Here is a 16,068-nt window from a genome sequence, read left to right on the forward strand (position 1 = left end):
CTCATAAATTTATGGACAGTGATGTTATGTAAAATAGAAATTGTATTCCCATTAAGTTAAAGCAAATTTGAATCAACAAAATATTCAGTAATGGCCTGATTAAATGTTTGAGCCTTAAATTTATCAATAAATCCTATAAAATGCAACAGAAAGCATTTCTCTTTTCATCTTAGTATACAGTATATGGGGCAAATTATTTCACATTAGGTTTATTTATTTCACAATTACTTTTTTTAAAGCCAAATTAACATTTATATATATATATCCATCTCCACTGAGTGAGGATGATTTCTCCCTGAGGTAAAGACACTGATTGGCTTGTAGGCTAAATGCAGTATATACACAAACAAAAATCAGAAATATAAGAAACATGAGCATTAAAGAGTTGCAACATAACTTTATTTGTTTTGTACAGTATTTCCACTGAACAATCTTAAATTCAATATATTTTCTTTACATTTTTAATATTGTTGCCGTTTCCTGTATGTATTTCTTTTTTTCATGTTCATGTTTGTGTGTCATGTTCAGCTGAAGTGTATTAGTTTCTCGTCACTCATTCATACCGTCGGTTAAGTCAAGTCAAGTCACAGTTTAAGATGGGTAATTTTGAGCAAATGAAAAATCATCAACAGGAAAAGAGAAAATAAATACATGTAAAAGAAATGAGAGGACCAGAGTCGAGAATATGTCAGGACTGGTCAGTGATGGCATATGAAAAGTACTTTACAAACATGTAGCATTGTAAACATTTGTAGCGTAGACAACATTACTTGACCAAGCCAAGCATGGCTTTAGATTTTGATATAGACATTAACAGCTTCTAGGACGGAAGACAAGTCAGATTTGATATATTTAGTGATGTCTCTTCAATCCCCCAGACAACAAGGTTCCTGATCATGCAGCCTGACTAAGACAAACTTTTACTCTAAACACAATTATCCAAAAATATAGCCCAGAATATCCTGATCAAGAAAAAGATCAAGAAAAGCAGAAAAGGCTTTTATCCTCACCTCCTATTTTATTTTTTTCCTGTGACATGTTCTAATGAGACTTTTTCTCCACTTCTCAGAAGTGATTAGAATTGCATCTGAATCCCTGTGAATGTATCAGAACATACATATAGTTTAACTTATAATACTTTTTAATGTAAATCACTGCACAATTTCTGAATCCCAGATTTTTTATCTTAGAAAAGTGTCAAGTAGTTGCCTCTTTTAGCTCCACCCAGTGGAAGGAGTGTCACCTTTGAGAGCAGTTTGTAGGTGGATCTTTGCTTCCAGGGTGCCTGATTTTTGGACAGTATTTATTGCAGTCTTCTGGATTATTTTGCAAATCTACCTCCCTAAACAGTACATAAACTCAAGAGAAAAGAAAACTGAGATAAGAGGGACTGAGCTCATGCAGCTTCTAATGAAAAGAAGCAAGTTTTAAATGGCCTGAAGCAATCTCTCAGTCATACTGACTGGGTCAACACAAGCCAATTACATCAACTATTGAAAACAAAACATCAAGAAAATAATTTAAACCAGCCTTCAGGATGACAAAACTTTGGTAAACTAAGTATGACAATAAGGTTAGTACCTGCAATTGTCCGCTATGATAGTCGCTTCAGTTTCCACAATTTGCATCATGTGCCACATTTAAGTACTACAATATTTTTTGTCAGCGCAGAGTTTCTTTTTGAACAAAGAGGGACTGGCTGCAGGCCGTGACCTCAAGGAAATGCTAAATATTATACTCCACTGTATCCACCACATGAAATCAATTCATTAATTAATTCCAAAAACATTTGCAGCTTAGCTATGCACAGTGAAAACCATTAGAAGACTGTAAGAGTGGGGACCATCACACCAACAGACAACAAGTCGCTGGAGAGACCAGTTTTATGCAGTAAATCGAGTCCTTTCCCGCCCCAGACAATTACACTTCCTTAATTCCTTATTTAGGTGCCCACAGTAAAGAATGCCACTTTTCCAAAGAAATAATGGCTAATAATGTAACTTTAAAGATAAGGAAAATAGAGCAGCAATGTTTTGCACAAAATGTGTGCACATTCAAGTAAATAAAAGATATAAAGGAAAAAAAAAAAAATCGCTAAGTCAAAGACAGATACATAAGAACCTCCAGTCTTTGTTGGTCGGGTTGGCACTTTTGTGAATAGGAGTGCATTTTCATTTTTCAGAAATATAATATATATAATATTTTTCCTGGTTGATGCACTGATTTTTTTTTTTTTTTTTTTGAAACATTGCAATTCTGGCATTATTTGTAGGCCAAGCACAGAATCGGCCGTGAAATCGAAGACTTCAGTTATAAATGCTGCTCTACACATCTGTCATTTAGAGATAAGTTCTTGATGCTCAATTATACATGATTTGACCTCTTATGTCTACTGGGAGCACACATGTTCTGTGGACAACATTTTAACTCATGAAGCCAAAACAGACAGCCTCTCTAACATATAGTCGTCTGTCAATGAATGCTTGAACCGTTGTGTGTAATAGTGGCATCTTACACTATGATATTTTGCATTGACATAGGAAATTGAAGGCAAATGCAAAAATGCAATACTGGAACAAACCAAATGGAGAAGATAAGTCTTTGCATCCAAAAAGATAAAAGTTATGTTCTCAATTTTACGCAATATTCAACAGACTGCAGCATTTCTATTTCGGTTAACAGAACCATAATTTCACGCACAGCTCCATAATTAAATGTTAGGGCTGCTGCTGTGATCCACAGAACAGGGGCTCCCAGACTCTGATGGGTTACATAGTCATAGAGTCAATCAACCTCTTCCTCACACAGTGCCTGTCAGTCAAACAACACACGACCACTGCTCCATCCACAAAGCCTGAACTCTGATCCAAAATCAGCTTCTGTCGGAGGCAGCGCTGATCTGAGGTCAGGGTTTACAGGACTAATTCAATCCATCATAAGTCATGTGGCTAGAAACAGCAAAAAAGTTTCCATAAGATCTACGTGTGCAACAAATTCAAGGAACCCTTCTTTTCATTGTCTCAATTAAAACTGACACCAACCTAAATTAAAAAAGGAGCCAATGTTTTTAAAAATAAGGAAAATATACTAAGTGCTCTGAAACAAAAAAAAACAAACAGCCAAAATGGCTTTTTTCACATTTTTAAAGTTAAACTTCAAAATAAAATGAATATGGAAACTATTTTACTTGCTACTAGCCACTCATCTGTGTGAGGTGTGTGTACAGTGTCTGCTGGTGTTGTATGCAAGTGTACATGAAGTGTGCGCAAATATATATATATATATATAATGCTAATACATCAAAATTCAAATATATATTTATACTTGAATTTTTTGTTGCAGTTAGGCTTGTCACTTTTCTCGGATATATCCCTAGCCAAACTCTGGTTGTTGTTACACCCATGAGGGGACGAAGAAGCGGCACAGACTTTCCTAGCCAGGCAGAGGATAGGCTATTTACATCAATACCTGTACATATCACAATGGACCCATGCAAAATCATTATCAGTTGTCATTCCCATTCCTCATAAATATAGTGATATAGAATGCCATAGGGTTATATATCAACTCTACCGCTATACAAAACACCACCACCGTCACTACACTATCACTGTTAACACCACCAAACCAATTAGTTATGGCCTAGTTCCTGCTTTTTAACTCCAAATGCCGCCAACAAGGAACGACGAGCAGCATACAGCAATGTCTCACAGTGTTTGTTCACACTGTTCTCCATCTCTCTGTGCCAACTGTCTGTGTTTGGCCAGGGATACTCAGTGACTGTAGGCAGGGTAATATAACACCATGCAAAAACCCTACCACATACCACTGGGTGGGGGGGAAAGACCACGGGGCCTAATGAACGAGCAGCAACCCATTTCCACTGGGCTTCAGTGGAATCAGAAAGTCAAAACTAAAATCATATCGTCTTATGCCATCTCCATGTCCTGTCACTCTGCTTCAAACATCTGCAATCCCTTCAATTTATTTAAATATAAAAATAAGTTTGGTTTGCTGCTGTTGCCCCCTCCCCCCCCAACACCCCAGCTATGCCTTGTTTAATAGTTAAATCACTTCATAATTCAAATGTATTGTTATTAATAACACAGCACACGACGAACATTGGATCTCTAACTATACCACCCTCGAAACCTGGATTTTTTTTTTCTTTTTAGATCTTTTAACACATCATCTAAAAAAAAAACCCAATCCCATTTCCAGTATCCCATCCAGAGCCCTTCCTATGGTTAGATAATTCTGTTTTCTTAAGTTTTTCACATCTTCCCACCTGGAACCCCCCCCCTGAAATTTGTCCTACTTAAAAAAAAACATATTGATAGATGGGGGGGTGGGGACAAAAACTAAAACCTAAAAAAAAAGAAAAAGGAACACACTTCTTAGTTTGGGCATCAGACTCAGGGCAGTGGACAGCCCTTGACTTTTGTTGGACATTTGTGTCTCTGAACTCCCCCATAAAAGATAGGAATCTTTTTCCCCATGAGCAGATATGCAGAGACCAGCCCTAAGCCTAATGATCAGACAGTTTGTTGGTAGCAAACCACGTGCTTTCCATTAAAGAAAACAACAACAACAAAAAAAAAAGTAAAAAGAAAAAAAGTCCCCAGCACTAATAAGAAGAAGATAAATAAGGACTGGGGGAAAAAGAACTTATCATATAACTAAAAAGGGATAATGTTACAAGTATTTTCTTTTTTTTTTTCCTTTCTTTTTTTGAATTGCACTAAGTCAAACTGACATCAATAGCCGGGCATATTTCACCTCATGCACCCCAGCAGTCTGTAGACTTTGCATGAGGATGCATGGGTAGTCCTGAAAATAGGAATGTCCCATTGGGGGGGGGGGGAGAAAAGAGTGTATATAAAGATATCAACCGTTACTGCCAATGAGAGAATCTAAGAAGTGTCACATGGCAGGAAGATGGATGTGTGTGCGTTTTAAGCCAGGGCAGACTCACACTTTGGGCTATGAGGTGATCACTTCCTCTTCTAAGTGTAATAATGGAGTTTGTGCTGTGCTTCCTTACTGATCAGGAAACACATGAGTCTACCCTGTGGGAAGTCGGCCCACTGCTTGAGGAGTATGAAGCGAAGGGCGCATTTCTTTTAGGCTGGAGAGCAGGACAGTTTTTGTTTTCCTCCAAGGGGCAAAGTTGTGTGTGTGTTTGTGGTGATAGTAGCGGTGGGGGGTAGAGGGTGGGGTGGGGGCTTGGAGGTACAACTCATATCTATGGGCCCTCCATGAGATAGAGAGATATGGTGGGGGTAAGTGGTGTATTTTAGAGGAGAGGGGTGCTGATTTATAGCTGGAAGCCCTCCATGGGGGCCTCCTGCTGGGGGAAAAGGAACTGCTGGTTGGCCTGGTCCACCTGAGGGGCTAGACTGGTGTCTTCGTCCTCCACTCCGAAGTAGTGCTCAATTAGGTCAAAGGCCTTCTGGTAGATCTCCTGGTTGTCGTGGCTCTGAAGGAACTCGATCTTGTCCAAACCTGGGAAATCAAATAACGTTAAAATCAACGTATATTTGCAAAGTTATCTGCCAAAGAAATGTGACTTTTATTCTAGAAGCAAAAAATAATCAGCTCAAGATCAATCACTGTTGTCTTAGGTCTGTGCAACCAATGAAAAAGGGGATAAAAGATGTTTACTCATCTCAATATAGCATTGTCTTGGTGCTCATGCTGAAGCTCAAATTCACTGATTAAAAAAAAATTGAAGTTACATCTGGGCTTGTTACTGTTACCTGTTAATGTCCAATAAGTACGTAATTCTAAAGATGACATTGCTTAAACAAAAATACCACTACTACACATTTGTCAGTGGTGATGCAGTACTCTAGGCAGTGTTAACTTCATCAATACAAAAAATACTAGACTAAAATAAATAAAAAACAAATAATGTGAAAGATGGATGAATGGACAAATGAACAGCTTAATATATGCATGGGTGGCATTGCACTGTAATCTCTAGCTCATGATTACAACAACAGTACTGGTAACTGGCATTTATAAAAAGGTAAGCTTACATATCATTATCAGCTGCTGTGGACATGGATATATATGGTTAAAGTTGTTTTCAGTCAGCTTCAGTCTCTCACTATCTTTTGTTTTAAGAAAGTACAGAAGTAACATCAGCAATCAACCATTACAACCTTCCTCTAAATCTTTACTACTGAAATATCACTTAGCTTCTCCTCTCAAGCTAAACCCAGACAGTGAACAGTACTGTAGCCCACCCAGCTCCTGAATGAGTCACTGCTAATGCTAAAGCTAATGCTAGGTCACCAAGAACGAACATCCAGAGTTTGGAAATGAAAACCGGATACACTGAGGAGATTCAGTGCATTGTATTAGTTCAGAGTGGAGTCACATGGACACTGAACAAGTAGACAATGCTCTAACCTCACAATAGACAAGAACGACACCTGAAACTACGCTAACTGTACACAATAAAGATGGTGACAGCTGTTGCCTCATAGTATTAAGAACACAATTCACCACTAAAATCCCCCAGATGAAAACTAGACTAAAATGTCTGGTTTTTGTTGACCTCACAAAAATCACATGACTAATACACACTTTCATCACCAGAATGAGACTAAAATTTAATTTAACCCCGTTTCTGTATGGGATTCCACTTGAGAATAAATGACTTGTGTTTTTATCATGTGTGTGTTTGGTTTCAATACAGGTTTAAAGTATCATATGATAGTCTTAGTGCTGTCTGTAACAACTGAATATAGTGTGTGTACGCCACAATTCTGTCATCAGCGGCTTCATTTCCAATAACTTTGTAGTATGTACAGTTTATCAGAGCCATATCATATGAATTTCCAGTATGCGTGTGTTTGCATGCGTTTCCTGTACTGTACCATAGGCTTCCTCGATGAGGCTGCAGTAAGGGTTGACTCCAGTGCCGTTGTTCTCCTGCTTGGCCTCCTGCTCCCCGAGCCTCAGGATGTTCTCCAGCCCGTTGAGAGCGACCTGAACGATCTTCGAGTCCATCACCGTCAGCAGATCACACAGTGGCTTAATGCAGCCCAGGTTCACCAGATATCTATATGCGAACAGACACACAAACAACACAGGTGTTTGAAGACTAAGTGTGTAACAACAGATTTTCAGATTTCTCATGTTTCAAGGTCACAACTCAATTTAAAATAGTGTTCTTCATAATGACCTGATTATGCTACACGTTTATTTACTTTTATCAAAAATATTTTCTTTAATTCATCTAATTATTATCACCTATATTTTCAGCACCATGGCAACTCCTTGTGCATAAAACTGTCTTACTTTAATCACTTTATTTCTCCACGGGGATCTTCATTTCAAGTCAGTCTTCATTTAATATGCTAATTTCTTAACAATTAGAGCATCACCTCATATTTTTACTCATTATTTCCAACCAGCCAAAATGTGCCAATTTAGGAACAGATGTTACAGAAGCTTTAGCATTAAACATTGATCCAACAGATGTGGTACTGACATGATTAATTTACTAAAGGAAAGACATAATAAACTGGAGGCAATCTTGTCCAAATCAATCTTGTAATTTGCTGAGGGGATACTAGGGGATAATATGGGACAGTATTTTATTTAGTGCAAGTCTGACCTGATCTGCTCCGGTGTTCCTCCGGAGGTGGCGTTGGTGATGGCCCAGGCCGCCTCTTTCCTGGTCCTGAACTCGGCTTTCTGTAGAATGTCGATCAGCACTGGGAAGATGTTGGCATCAATTACCGTCTGTGGGTGAGAAAAAGATATGAAGTGTATCATGAAATATTGCTTTATTGTGATCGAGCTTCACAGAGGCAAACCTTGGGAGCACCTGTTGGGGCCATGATAGATGGAGCCATCAGCCTTTATGTACTGTGTCTCAAACACCAATATCAAATAAAACATGATCTACGTCTTTACAGATAAATGTTCGGTATATGGCAAAATAACAAAACTGACTGAACTGGAACCATGATGTTTAATCCAGTCTGTCTATTTTTCATATGTATAACCACATACATAAATTAACCAATTGGGTTGCATATAAAAAAATGACCAGAAAGAAGCTTTTGTTTCATCTACAACAAAATTGTTTGCTTTTTTCCCCTAAATATCAGATTGGGCCCCAGTATCGGGAAGTGTGATCAGGATATCCCAACCAGCCCAAGCAAATTTACTCACTTCCCATGGGTAAATTTGGGTTTTCTGCCGGTGGTACTCATTTCATTTCTAAGCTTTGTGGTATGTGTCACCTGTATCTGGGCTCTGTTTCCTGCTGTGATGTTCGAGATGGTCCAGCAAGCCTCTTTGCGAATCGATTCTTTAGCGCTGCTGAGCAGGTGCAGCAGACAGGGCAGGGCTGAGCAGTTCAACACCACCTATACACAGCAACACAGAGGGTAAAAAAAAAAACATACAAGCAGTTTATAAAACTGGCTTTCTCACATGTTTAATAGTTTTTGTCTTAGTAAGTTGTGGGCAGACGGGCATGAAGGAAACTTAAATTTAATAAACCCTCACCTGTGTTTGGATATCATCTCCAGTGACAATGTTTCCTACAGCTCTCAAGGCAGGGGAGGCCACCTTATAGTCAGTGTGCCTGCACAAAGGGAGGGTTAATAGAGAGAATTTTAAGAATGTACAGGCCATATTTACTGTGACAAAGATACCAGAGAGCATAGCGGGACTTACATGAGTAGTTCTACAAGGCGCCTGCAGACGCCAGAGTCAATGACAGCCTGGATCTTGTCATTGGGGCCGTCTGAGAGGTAGGAAAGGGCCCAGCAGGCATCTGCCAGCAAGTCTGGGTCACTGCTAAATAAAAGTCTGGACAGCACTGGCAGACAGGGTGACACCTAGACAGAACAAACATAATGCTTATTTATTTTCAGAAACAACATGCGCTCTACAACACGAACAAGTCACACAGAAAAATCAAGTCAAGGCTTCGCAGCAGACTTGCAGTGGAGGGGAAAAGCAGCTTGGCTCAATAACATTTAATTTTGTCAAGGTCACCAAAATATAAACAGGGAGCAACAGGTTTTTCAACATAATACTGATGTTTTAGATGATTATTACATTCACACATGCATCAATTATTACTCATTATGTTTAATATAACTGGAATTCAGACAAAAAAAAAATCCTTGTAAATACTGTTTCAGATACTCACAGTGCTGGGTATGAGAGTGTAGAGGTATTTAAAAATGCAGTATATGGGCCTGTATAGTTATTTAAAAAAGATTATTCTTACTGCAGCTGTGAACTGGGATAAATCAGTACTTACTGTTGGTCTGAATGGATAAATACAGTTTTAATAACCTGACTGGCTGTGTGATATCAGAGGTAAATAGCAGTGCCGTCTGGCTCTGAGGTTTAAGGCGGCTGAATTTCCAGTTGACATAGACGATTTTAACAGAGTGTATGCGTTTGAGTTACTTTTTCATTTAGGAGGAAGAAAAGCAATCCTCTCGAGTTCCAATACTTTTACTGCACCGTCTGCAACAGTCACTCTCCAGTGTAAATATTGTCACAATGACTCAGCTGAGAGTTGATAACATATAGAAGCAGATGCATTTCTTGTATGGTTTCACAATGGTAACTATCAAACTTCAGTTGTAGTTAAGTCATGATAAATTGTCACAATGTTTTTGGTGTGTCATCAGGCGAAGTGCTACCTTTTCAAAAGCAGGTGGAGGATTTTTTCCTCTGCAGAGATTAGACAGGGCCCAAACTGCATTCCTAGTCATGGTCAATCTAGTGGATTTGGTCAGAAGCCTGAAATTACAAAGAACAGCAAGCATATATTATAGGTTGTACAGCTCGAGGCTTGAATAAGTAATGTCAGGAAAAGAAAAGAAAGAACTCACATTAATAGTGGTGGAAGGATGTTGCAATTTAGCACATAATCCCTGCAAACTGCACTATCCCCTGCAATATTACCTAAGGCCCACACAGCCTGCAGAAAAAAAACAAAAAAAAACATGGTGGATACACGAGAATGGAACAATGCAAGACAAAACACATGAGGCACAATATAATATAAAATATCATGCCAGTCCCACTGTGCGTTACCTGTTCTTGGACATCCTCAAAATCCGAGTTAAGTAATTCTATGAAGATTGGCACGGCTCCTGCCTCAATCACCGTCTTTGTCTGTATGGATGTGCCTGATGCTATGTTGGTCAGTGCCCAAGCAGCTTCAAACTGCAATGGCACAGAATGTCATTAAAATAAGCAGCATTTAAAACCTTTTTTTTAACCACAGATAAGAGTTTACAGCTGAGTGCCTTGTGCAGAAGATAATGTATATGGTGGCCTCCATCAGCAAAATCTAACATAGGATGCTGTGTATAACATAATGGCATACATTTGATATTGGGTGGTACAAGGGTGCTGCCCTTGTTTGAGAAGGGCAACACCCTGCAAAGAAGGTGACACTTCCTGTTTTATCAGTGTGAGTGAGACACAAAGTTTACCAAAATTTCTCACTTCACATCTATTCAGTTTGGTATGAACACATCCCAAACACAGAAGATGTTCTGACTGTGCGAGTGAGTGTTTTTACAAACTGACCTGTAGTGTACAGTTGACACTCTTCTTCAGGAACTCAACAAACCTCTCCACTACTCCAGGTGTGTTTATAACTTCATCAATAGGTGGGTTGGGCTCTGAAATTAACAAATATAAAACTGGATGTGAGCATTTTGGTTTGGTTTTGGTCCGGTGTATTAGTGGCTGTTACCACTGTGATATAAATCCCCTGTAAGTGCACAGTCTTTACCTTTGGAAAGTAGTTTTCTGAACTTTTGTGTTGTGGCGAGCTGAAGCTCCGGGTCCTCTGAGAAAAGCATCTCAACCATGTCTCTGGTAATGACTCCTTCCTACAACAACACACACACGCTAAACACTTGATCCACTCAGCACAGACTCTGCAATTCTAAAGAGGCTAGAAAACAATAAATAAACTGAAATTCAATGTAAAATACACCTCTGGTGGGTCCTGCATGGGCCTCTCTTTGTCTAGGTTGTGAGAGACTCAGAATGGTATTAGGACAATAGATACTCACTGTTACTGGAGAGCTAAGGTAGGAGTCCACTAGTGGGCTCTCAAACATAGCTTCCTCTTCATTGAGAATGTCCACGTTCCTCCTCTTGAAAAGCTACGATTACAAAAGAATTGTCAGAGCCCAAAAAGAGTCAAGTTGTCTCTTATCAAGTACATAAACTACATACTGATGTAATCTCAAACAGTTAAAGAACAGGTCTGGTGAAATACCTGTTGTTCTCTTTTCTGTTTCCTGAGTTGGATGCCCTCCTCCTCTCTCCTGCGTCTCATCTCTTCTGGGTTCAGTGCCTTGTTCTTGTAGCGGTTCATCCTGTAGTTATCCTTGGCCGGACTGGCTGACGGCTCTGATGGGCCAGACACAGGTAAACATCATGATTAAGACACAATGAGGAAACAAAGTTGCGCAGAATTTGCGCCATCTAAATTGAAGTTAACGAGAACACCATGTGTTAAGGAAGAGTAAGTGAGCATCCAAGAAACAAGGTTTGTTTCCACTGACATCTCTAATAATAGGTCATAATGATGAAACTGCCTGTACACAGGTCTATATATAAAAAGGCCTTGTATAAACAACCTCATAGAAACTAGACAACACAGCCTAAAAATACACACATACATGCACGGACGCACGCACACACACACACACACACACACACACACACACACACACACACACACACACACACACACACACACACAGCTAAGCTATTCATCAACCAGTCAGCTGGCGGGCAGAACAAACGTATTTATTCAGTAGAGTTAAATCGCAGAGTTAGCATAAACTGGTGCCCACACAGGACAAACTGCCCATTCTCAGCATTTGTGCAGTCATGCCACCAGAACAGGGCACTGGGCAGATCCCTGAGTCACCCGGAGGCTACTGGGGAGAGAAAGAGGTGGGAACAACATTTAAAAACCTGCCACCAGCACAGACTGGTGCCATCCTTCTGTGCCAAAGAGCCCCCAATCGTAATAGCGGGGGTTCCCGGGGGTTAAATATCGGAACAAGTGGCGCAAATTGAGGTCATGTTATGGCTTGAGGGCAGCAGCACAACCAGCCTCATAAAAAGCTCATGCATGTGTGTAATGTGTCCAGATGGTAAAGCCACAGGGCGGGGACGGCACACGTGTTGCAGCTGGATGCTCTGGTTTCTGTACTGTGTTAGCTAGATTAGATTTGCTGTATGTGAACTGCACTGACTGTTTGTTATTTGTGCTGGATGGCACAGAAATAGCCCTGCTGAGAGCACATGTCTACACTGGCATTTCACAGGAGACCCTACCTATAGCAAGGAGTCTCTATAAGAAAGAGAGCAGAAGGTGGGAGGTGTTTAAGAGTTTGTTGAGTCCAATCAGGGGGAAAAAAAACACTTATGCCTACTGGTATCTAGCCACACTGAAGTTTTATCTGCTGGCTACTACAATGGCTGTAGACTAGAAACCTTCTGCTGTAGAGTGTTGACAGAAATCTCAAAAGCAGTGCCTGTACAAATGAATCTGAAGTTATATGTGACGGTGTATATGTGATTTTGGTGAGCCATCTGAAACTTTACTTAAGTCTGAATAAGTTAAGCACAACAGCCTGCTCTGGTGACAGTTCCAGCACCAAGAGTGCCCCTACTCAAGGACATCCAATATTAAAACCTCATGGAGCCTGAGGGAGGCAGGAACAGGACTCCTGTTACAGTAATAAAACATTATGTCTAGAGACGTGTGGTCCAACTTGACTTCTGCATGTAGAACTTAAATTTGACATATTCAAATGAAGCTGGATGGTGTTTTCACAGCTTGCATACTAAAGACCCATTTAATTTGTCTTTTTAGAAATGCTACTCGCCAGTAATGTTGCCGTCACTAACTAATGTCGGGGGAAAAAACGAGTATAATCCTGTGCGGGAACAGTCTGGAAAACACGGGCAACCCTCATGTCACATGTACGCGCTGGTTTATGAGTGTACCGTCAGACATACGAGTATTATTGCTCACTAATGTTAGCAAGCTGTCAAGAGTGTTTCATGATTTCCTTTGGTATATACTTCACTAGCTTAATGGTTTCCATTTTACTGTCAAAATAATCAAAAATAATAACAAATTTAATATAATTATATTTACGCTATATGGTAATTTTACAGATTTGGAGAATAAGGCTAAATGACACGGCTAACACAGCTAAGCTAACATTAGCACTAGCCGCTGCGCGCACACAAAATCGCCTAATAATACAGTTGTTGAATTGTGTCATCTGAAGTGAAGAATTAAATATCTGTCTTAGTTGTTAAATGTTTCTTTCCAATAAACAGCTTCGTTGCGTTAGAAATCTCCACTAAACAGCACTAGCGTAAGATTGGCACCACAACATTTTGCTAATGTTACCGCTATCAGCACCTGCGTTGTAAAGGACTGGAGCCAGAGTGACTGGCGATTTATATCGTTGCGGTTGCCGAGAAGCAAACCAATATGTTGACATCACTGGCTATAACTTTATATCGAAGCTATAAGGGTGTCTCCCCACCTATCTAATTACGAGAGGATGACATATCGATGTGCTAACGTAGCTATTAGCCAAGTTTCCTAAGTTGGTTAACAAATGGTACTGGTTGTTTTCTCGGGTTTAAATAATGGTAGTACATCTTTAATGACAAATGATTACACATTCAACACTGTCCTAAGATTATACTGTTCGGTGACAGTTTGATATACACCGAGTGAACTGGCAAAAATAGCAACTCGTGTTGCGCTACTACGTAGCAACGAGCTACCTAGCTAATGAGTTAGCTAACTAGCTAAACAACAGTGAGGGGATGAGGATTTCATAATCATTACCCCCGACGACACAGCTAAATCTTTTAACAACCCAAGGTATATCTGTACTCTCGAGTGGTCGAACGGCTTACCCATTGTTTCCTACGTGTTGTGAGTGTGTCAAGTCGCGATGATATAAATCAATTTTCGGTCCTTTTCCTCTTCTAGCTTTCCAGAATCTGCTCCTGTAAGCAATATGTCTGCCGGAGACGGAAACGTCAAAATATAATGGCGACTTCCTGCCACCAGAGGACGCACCAGCCTCACAAATAATTTTACTCACGTTTACCCACCTTCATTAATGGGTGCAATACATACCCCACACAATAACTATATACATTAGGACTGTGTTTGTTTAATTCTCAGCTGGAAACATTGTTCAAATTGCAAAGCTAATTTAATCATCATTCAAATACCAGACCAGTAAGGGGAGTACAAGAGGACACATGATATTACAATACAGTGTTCTTACAAAGTCATTGTTTCTCACCCTTCGCTGCATTCTGCACACCCTCCAGCATTGTTCAGGCACCTCTCCGTCTTGGATCTGCATGGCTCCCTCGGGTTTTGAGATGCCGTGTGTGTGAACAGCCAAGGATCCCCAGTGTTTTTCTCAAATTGAATGTGACAGAGTAATACAGGTGAGGTGCATCTGTGGTCAATTTGCCGGGAGCCGGTAGTGGAAAATTACTGCACTATATTGTGATGCAGCATTGTCCTCTGACATGGACCTACGCGGGGGCCTGGGGAGATAGACCAGAAAAAAACTTTAGGGGGCAATGTTGTACAAATAAAATAGAAATAATGGGGCATTCGCTGCTGTCAGACTGGCTCTTTCCCCCTGTTAGAGAGAGCGTGGGAGGTCAAGTCAACTGTAGCATGGCTGAGATACTTTCCCATGATTACAATTTCTGAGCAGACAAGAATAAATATTGTTCATAGATTCATGCACTCACAGAGTAGCCACGGGCTTACAGGACTGAGCTTCACTCAGCCGAGCCACAAGGGCTGAGAATTCACAGCCTTCAGCAGGTGCGCTGGTGCAGAGATAAATCAGAGGACACTGCTCGCTGGATAGTAGTTCTCCACCGGTATCAAATAACACAAACACGCGGCGCCAATCTGTGCTACGGAGGCAGCATTCAAATGCTCTCAGATCCAGTCCGAAGGGCTGTAGCTGGGACTCATCGTGTCTGATTTCACAGGGCCTCCTTTGTGAGTTCTTATACCTTTCTCATTTCTAAGCCTGCTGAAGCACATCATCCGGCAGCCTATACTTTGCAGAGCAGCAAAGGCTATCCATTAGTCAATGCCATACAGTAAAGACTGCCTCTGTAATGGAATCATAAGAGCAAAGCAAGGTGTATAACCGAAGGGGTTTTAAACTGATGTTCACCGGGGAAGGGTCACTTCTGCTGTAAGTCTCCCACTCTCCACCGGCTATGAATTTAGATATAACGAACCCTGCAATCAATGCCCTGTTTTTCCCATCCAAATTCAAATTCCAGTGAATTAAAGAGAGAAAAGGATTCAAATTAACAAACAGGAAGACCCCTACTGTCGACCTCATTAGTGGCCATTGCCCATCCAGGCTGAGTCAGCAATATTGAGAAACCACACTGCACTTCCTACAAGCAAATTAACAATACAGCTGCTACAGCACGATGAGGGCAAACAACTAGATGTTGATTAAGTGCAATTTCATCAAGATGAGTTTTTAGTTGTGTCTGAAATCAAGATGCAGCATTTGTGAATTGTACTTGTACTGTACAGGGGCTGTTTTTGTGACCAGATTTTGAAGCAGTTAAGAGAACTCCATCTACAGATCTACACATCTCTGTGTGCTGAATGCTTTTTTTTTTTTTTTTTTTAGATCATTTTCATTTGTAGGGAGACTGTAGTTTATCCAGCAAAGAGGCTTCATAGGCAAATGTCTGCCCTGTTTTGCATCATCTCCATGGCAGGCTATTCATGATGAAACATCAAGCAGGATTCAGCTCTCTGCAGGTACACAGCACAACAAGAGAAAAAGTCCTTTGCACATTTAGATAAAAATAACACGCACCACGTAAAGAGGCTAATAGCATCAAGGAGCATGTTTGCAGAGTAAAAACTCAATTATGAAGCGTCAAAACCATTTTAGTTTTGATTGCGCTTATTTGATTGCACAAATATACCGGGTTTAA

General features: G+C 40.2%; 1 protein-coding gene across 1 annotated transcript; it reads right to left on the bottom strand.

Annotated features, from left to right (window-relative positions):
* Positions 1-377: 377 nt before the first annotated feature.
* On the bottom strand, positions 378-14,089 carry kpna6 (karyopherin alpha 6 (importin alpha 7)). The gene is made up of 14 exons (XM_023428517.2): positions 13,975-14,089; positions 11,291-11,424; positions 11,082-11,174; positions 10,796-10,895; positions 10,588-10,682; positions 10,087-10,218; positions 9,882-9,970; positions 9,690-9,789; positions 8,704-8,867; positions 8,533-8,611; positions 8,265-8,390; positions 7,631-7,758; positions 6,888-7,072; positions 378-5,505 (listed from the first exon to the last, which is right to left on the bottom strand). The coding sequence occupies exons 1-14, from the start codon at positions 13,976-13,978 to the stop codon at positions 5,318-5,320; spliced, it is 1,617 nt and encodes a 538-aa protein (XP_023284285.1). The 5' UTR covers positions 13,979-14,089; the 3' UTR covers positions 378-5,317.
* Positions 14,090-16,068: the final 1,979 nt, after the last annotated feature.

Source organism: Seriola lalandi, unplaced genomic scaffold, assembly GCF_002814215.2.
Source record: "Seriola lalandi dorsalis isolate HSWRI2012SDOR001 ecotype SW California unplaced genomic scaffold, Sedor1 jcf7180002054879, whole genome shotgun sequence".
Classification (NCBI taxonomy): domain Eukaryota; kingdom Metazoa; phylum Chordata; class Actinopteri; order Carangiformes; family Carangidae; genus Seriola; species Seriola lalandi.

Coding starts and splice junctions, on each gene's coding strand:
- kpna6 (XM_023428517.2), bottom strand. Junction 10,896..11,081: donor ACCTTAGCTCTCCAGTAACA/GTGAGTATCTAT, acceptor GTGTTGTTGTAG/GAAGGAGTCATTACCAGAGA. Junction 7,759..8,264: donor GAAACAGAGCCCAGATACAG/GTGACACATACC, acceptor TCTCACCCACAG/ACGGTAATTGATGCCAACAT.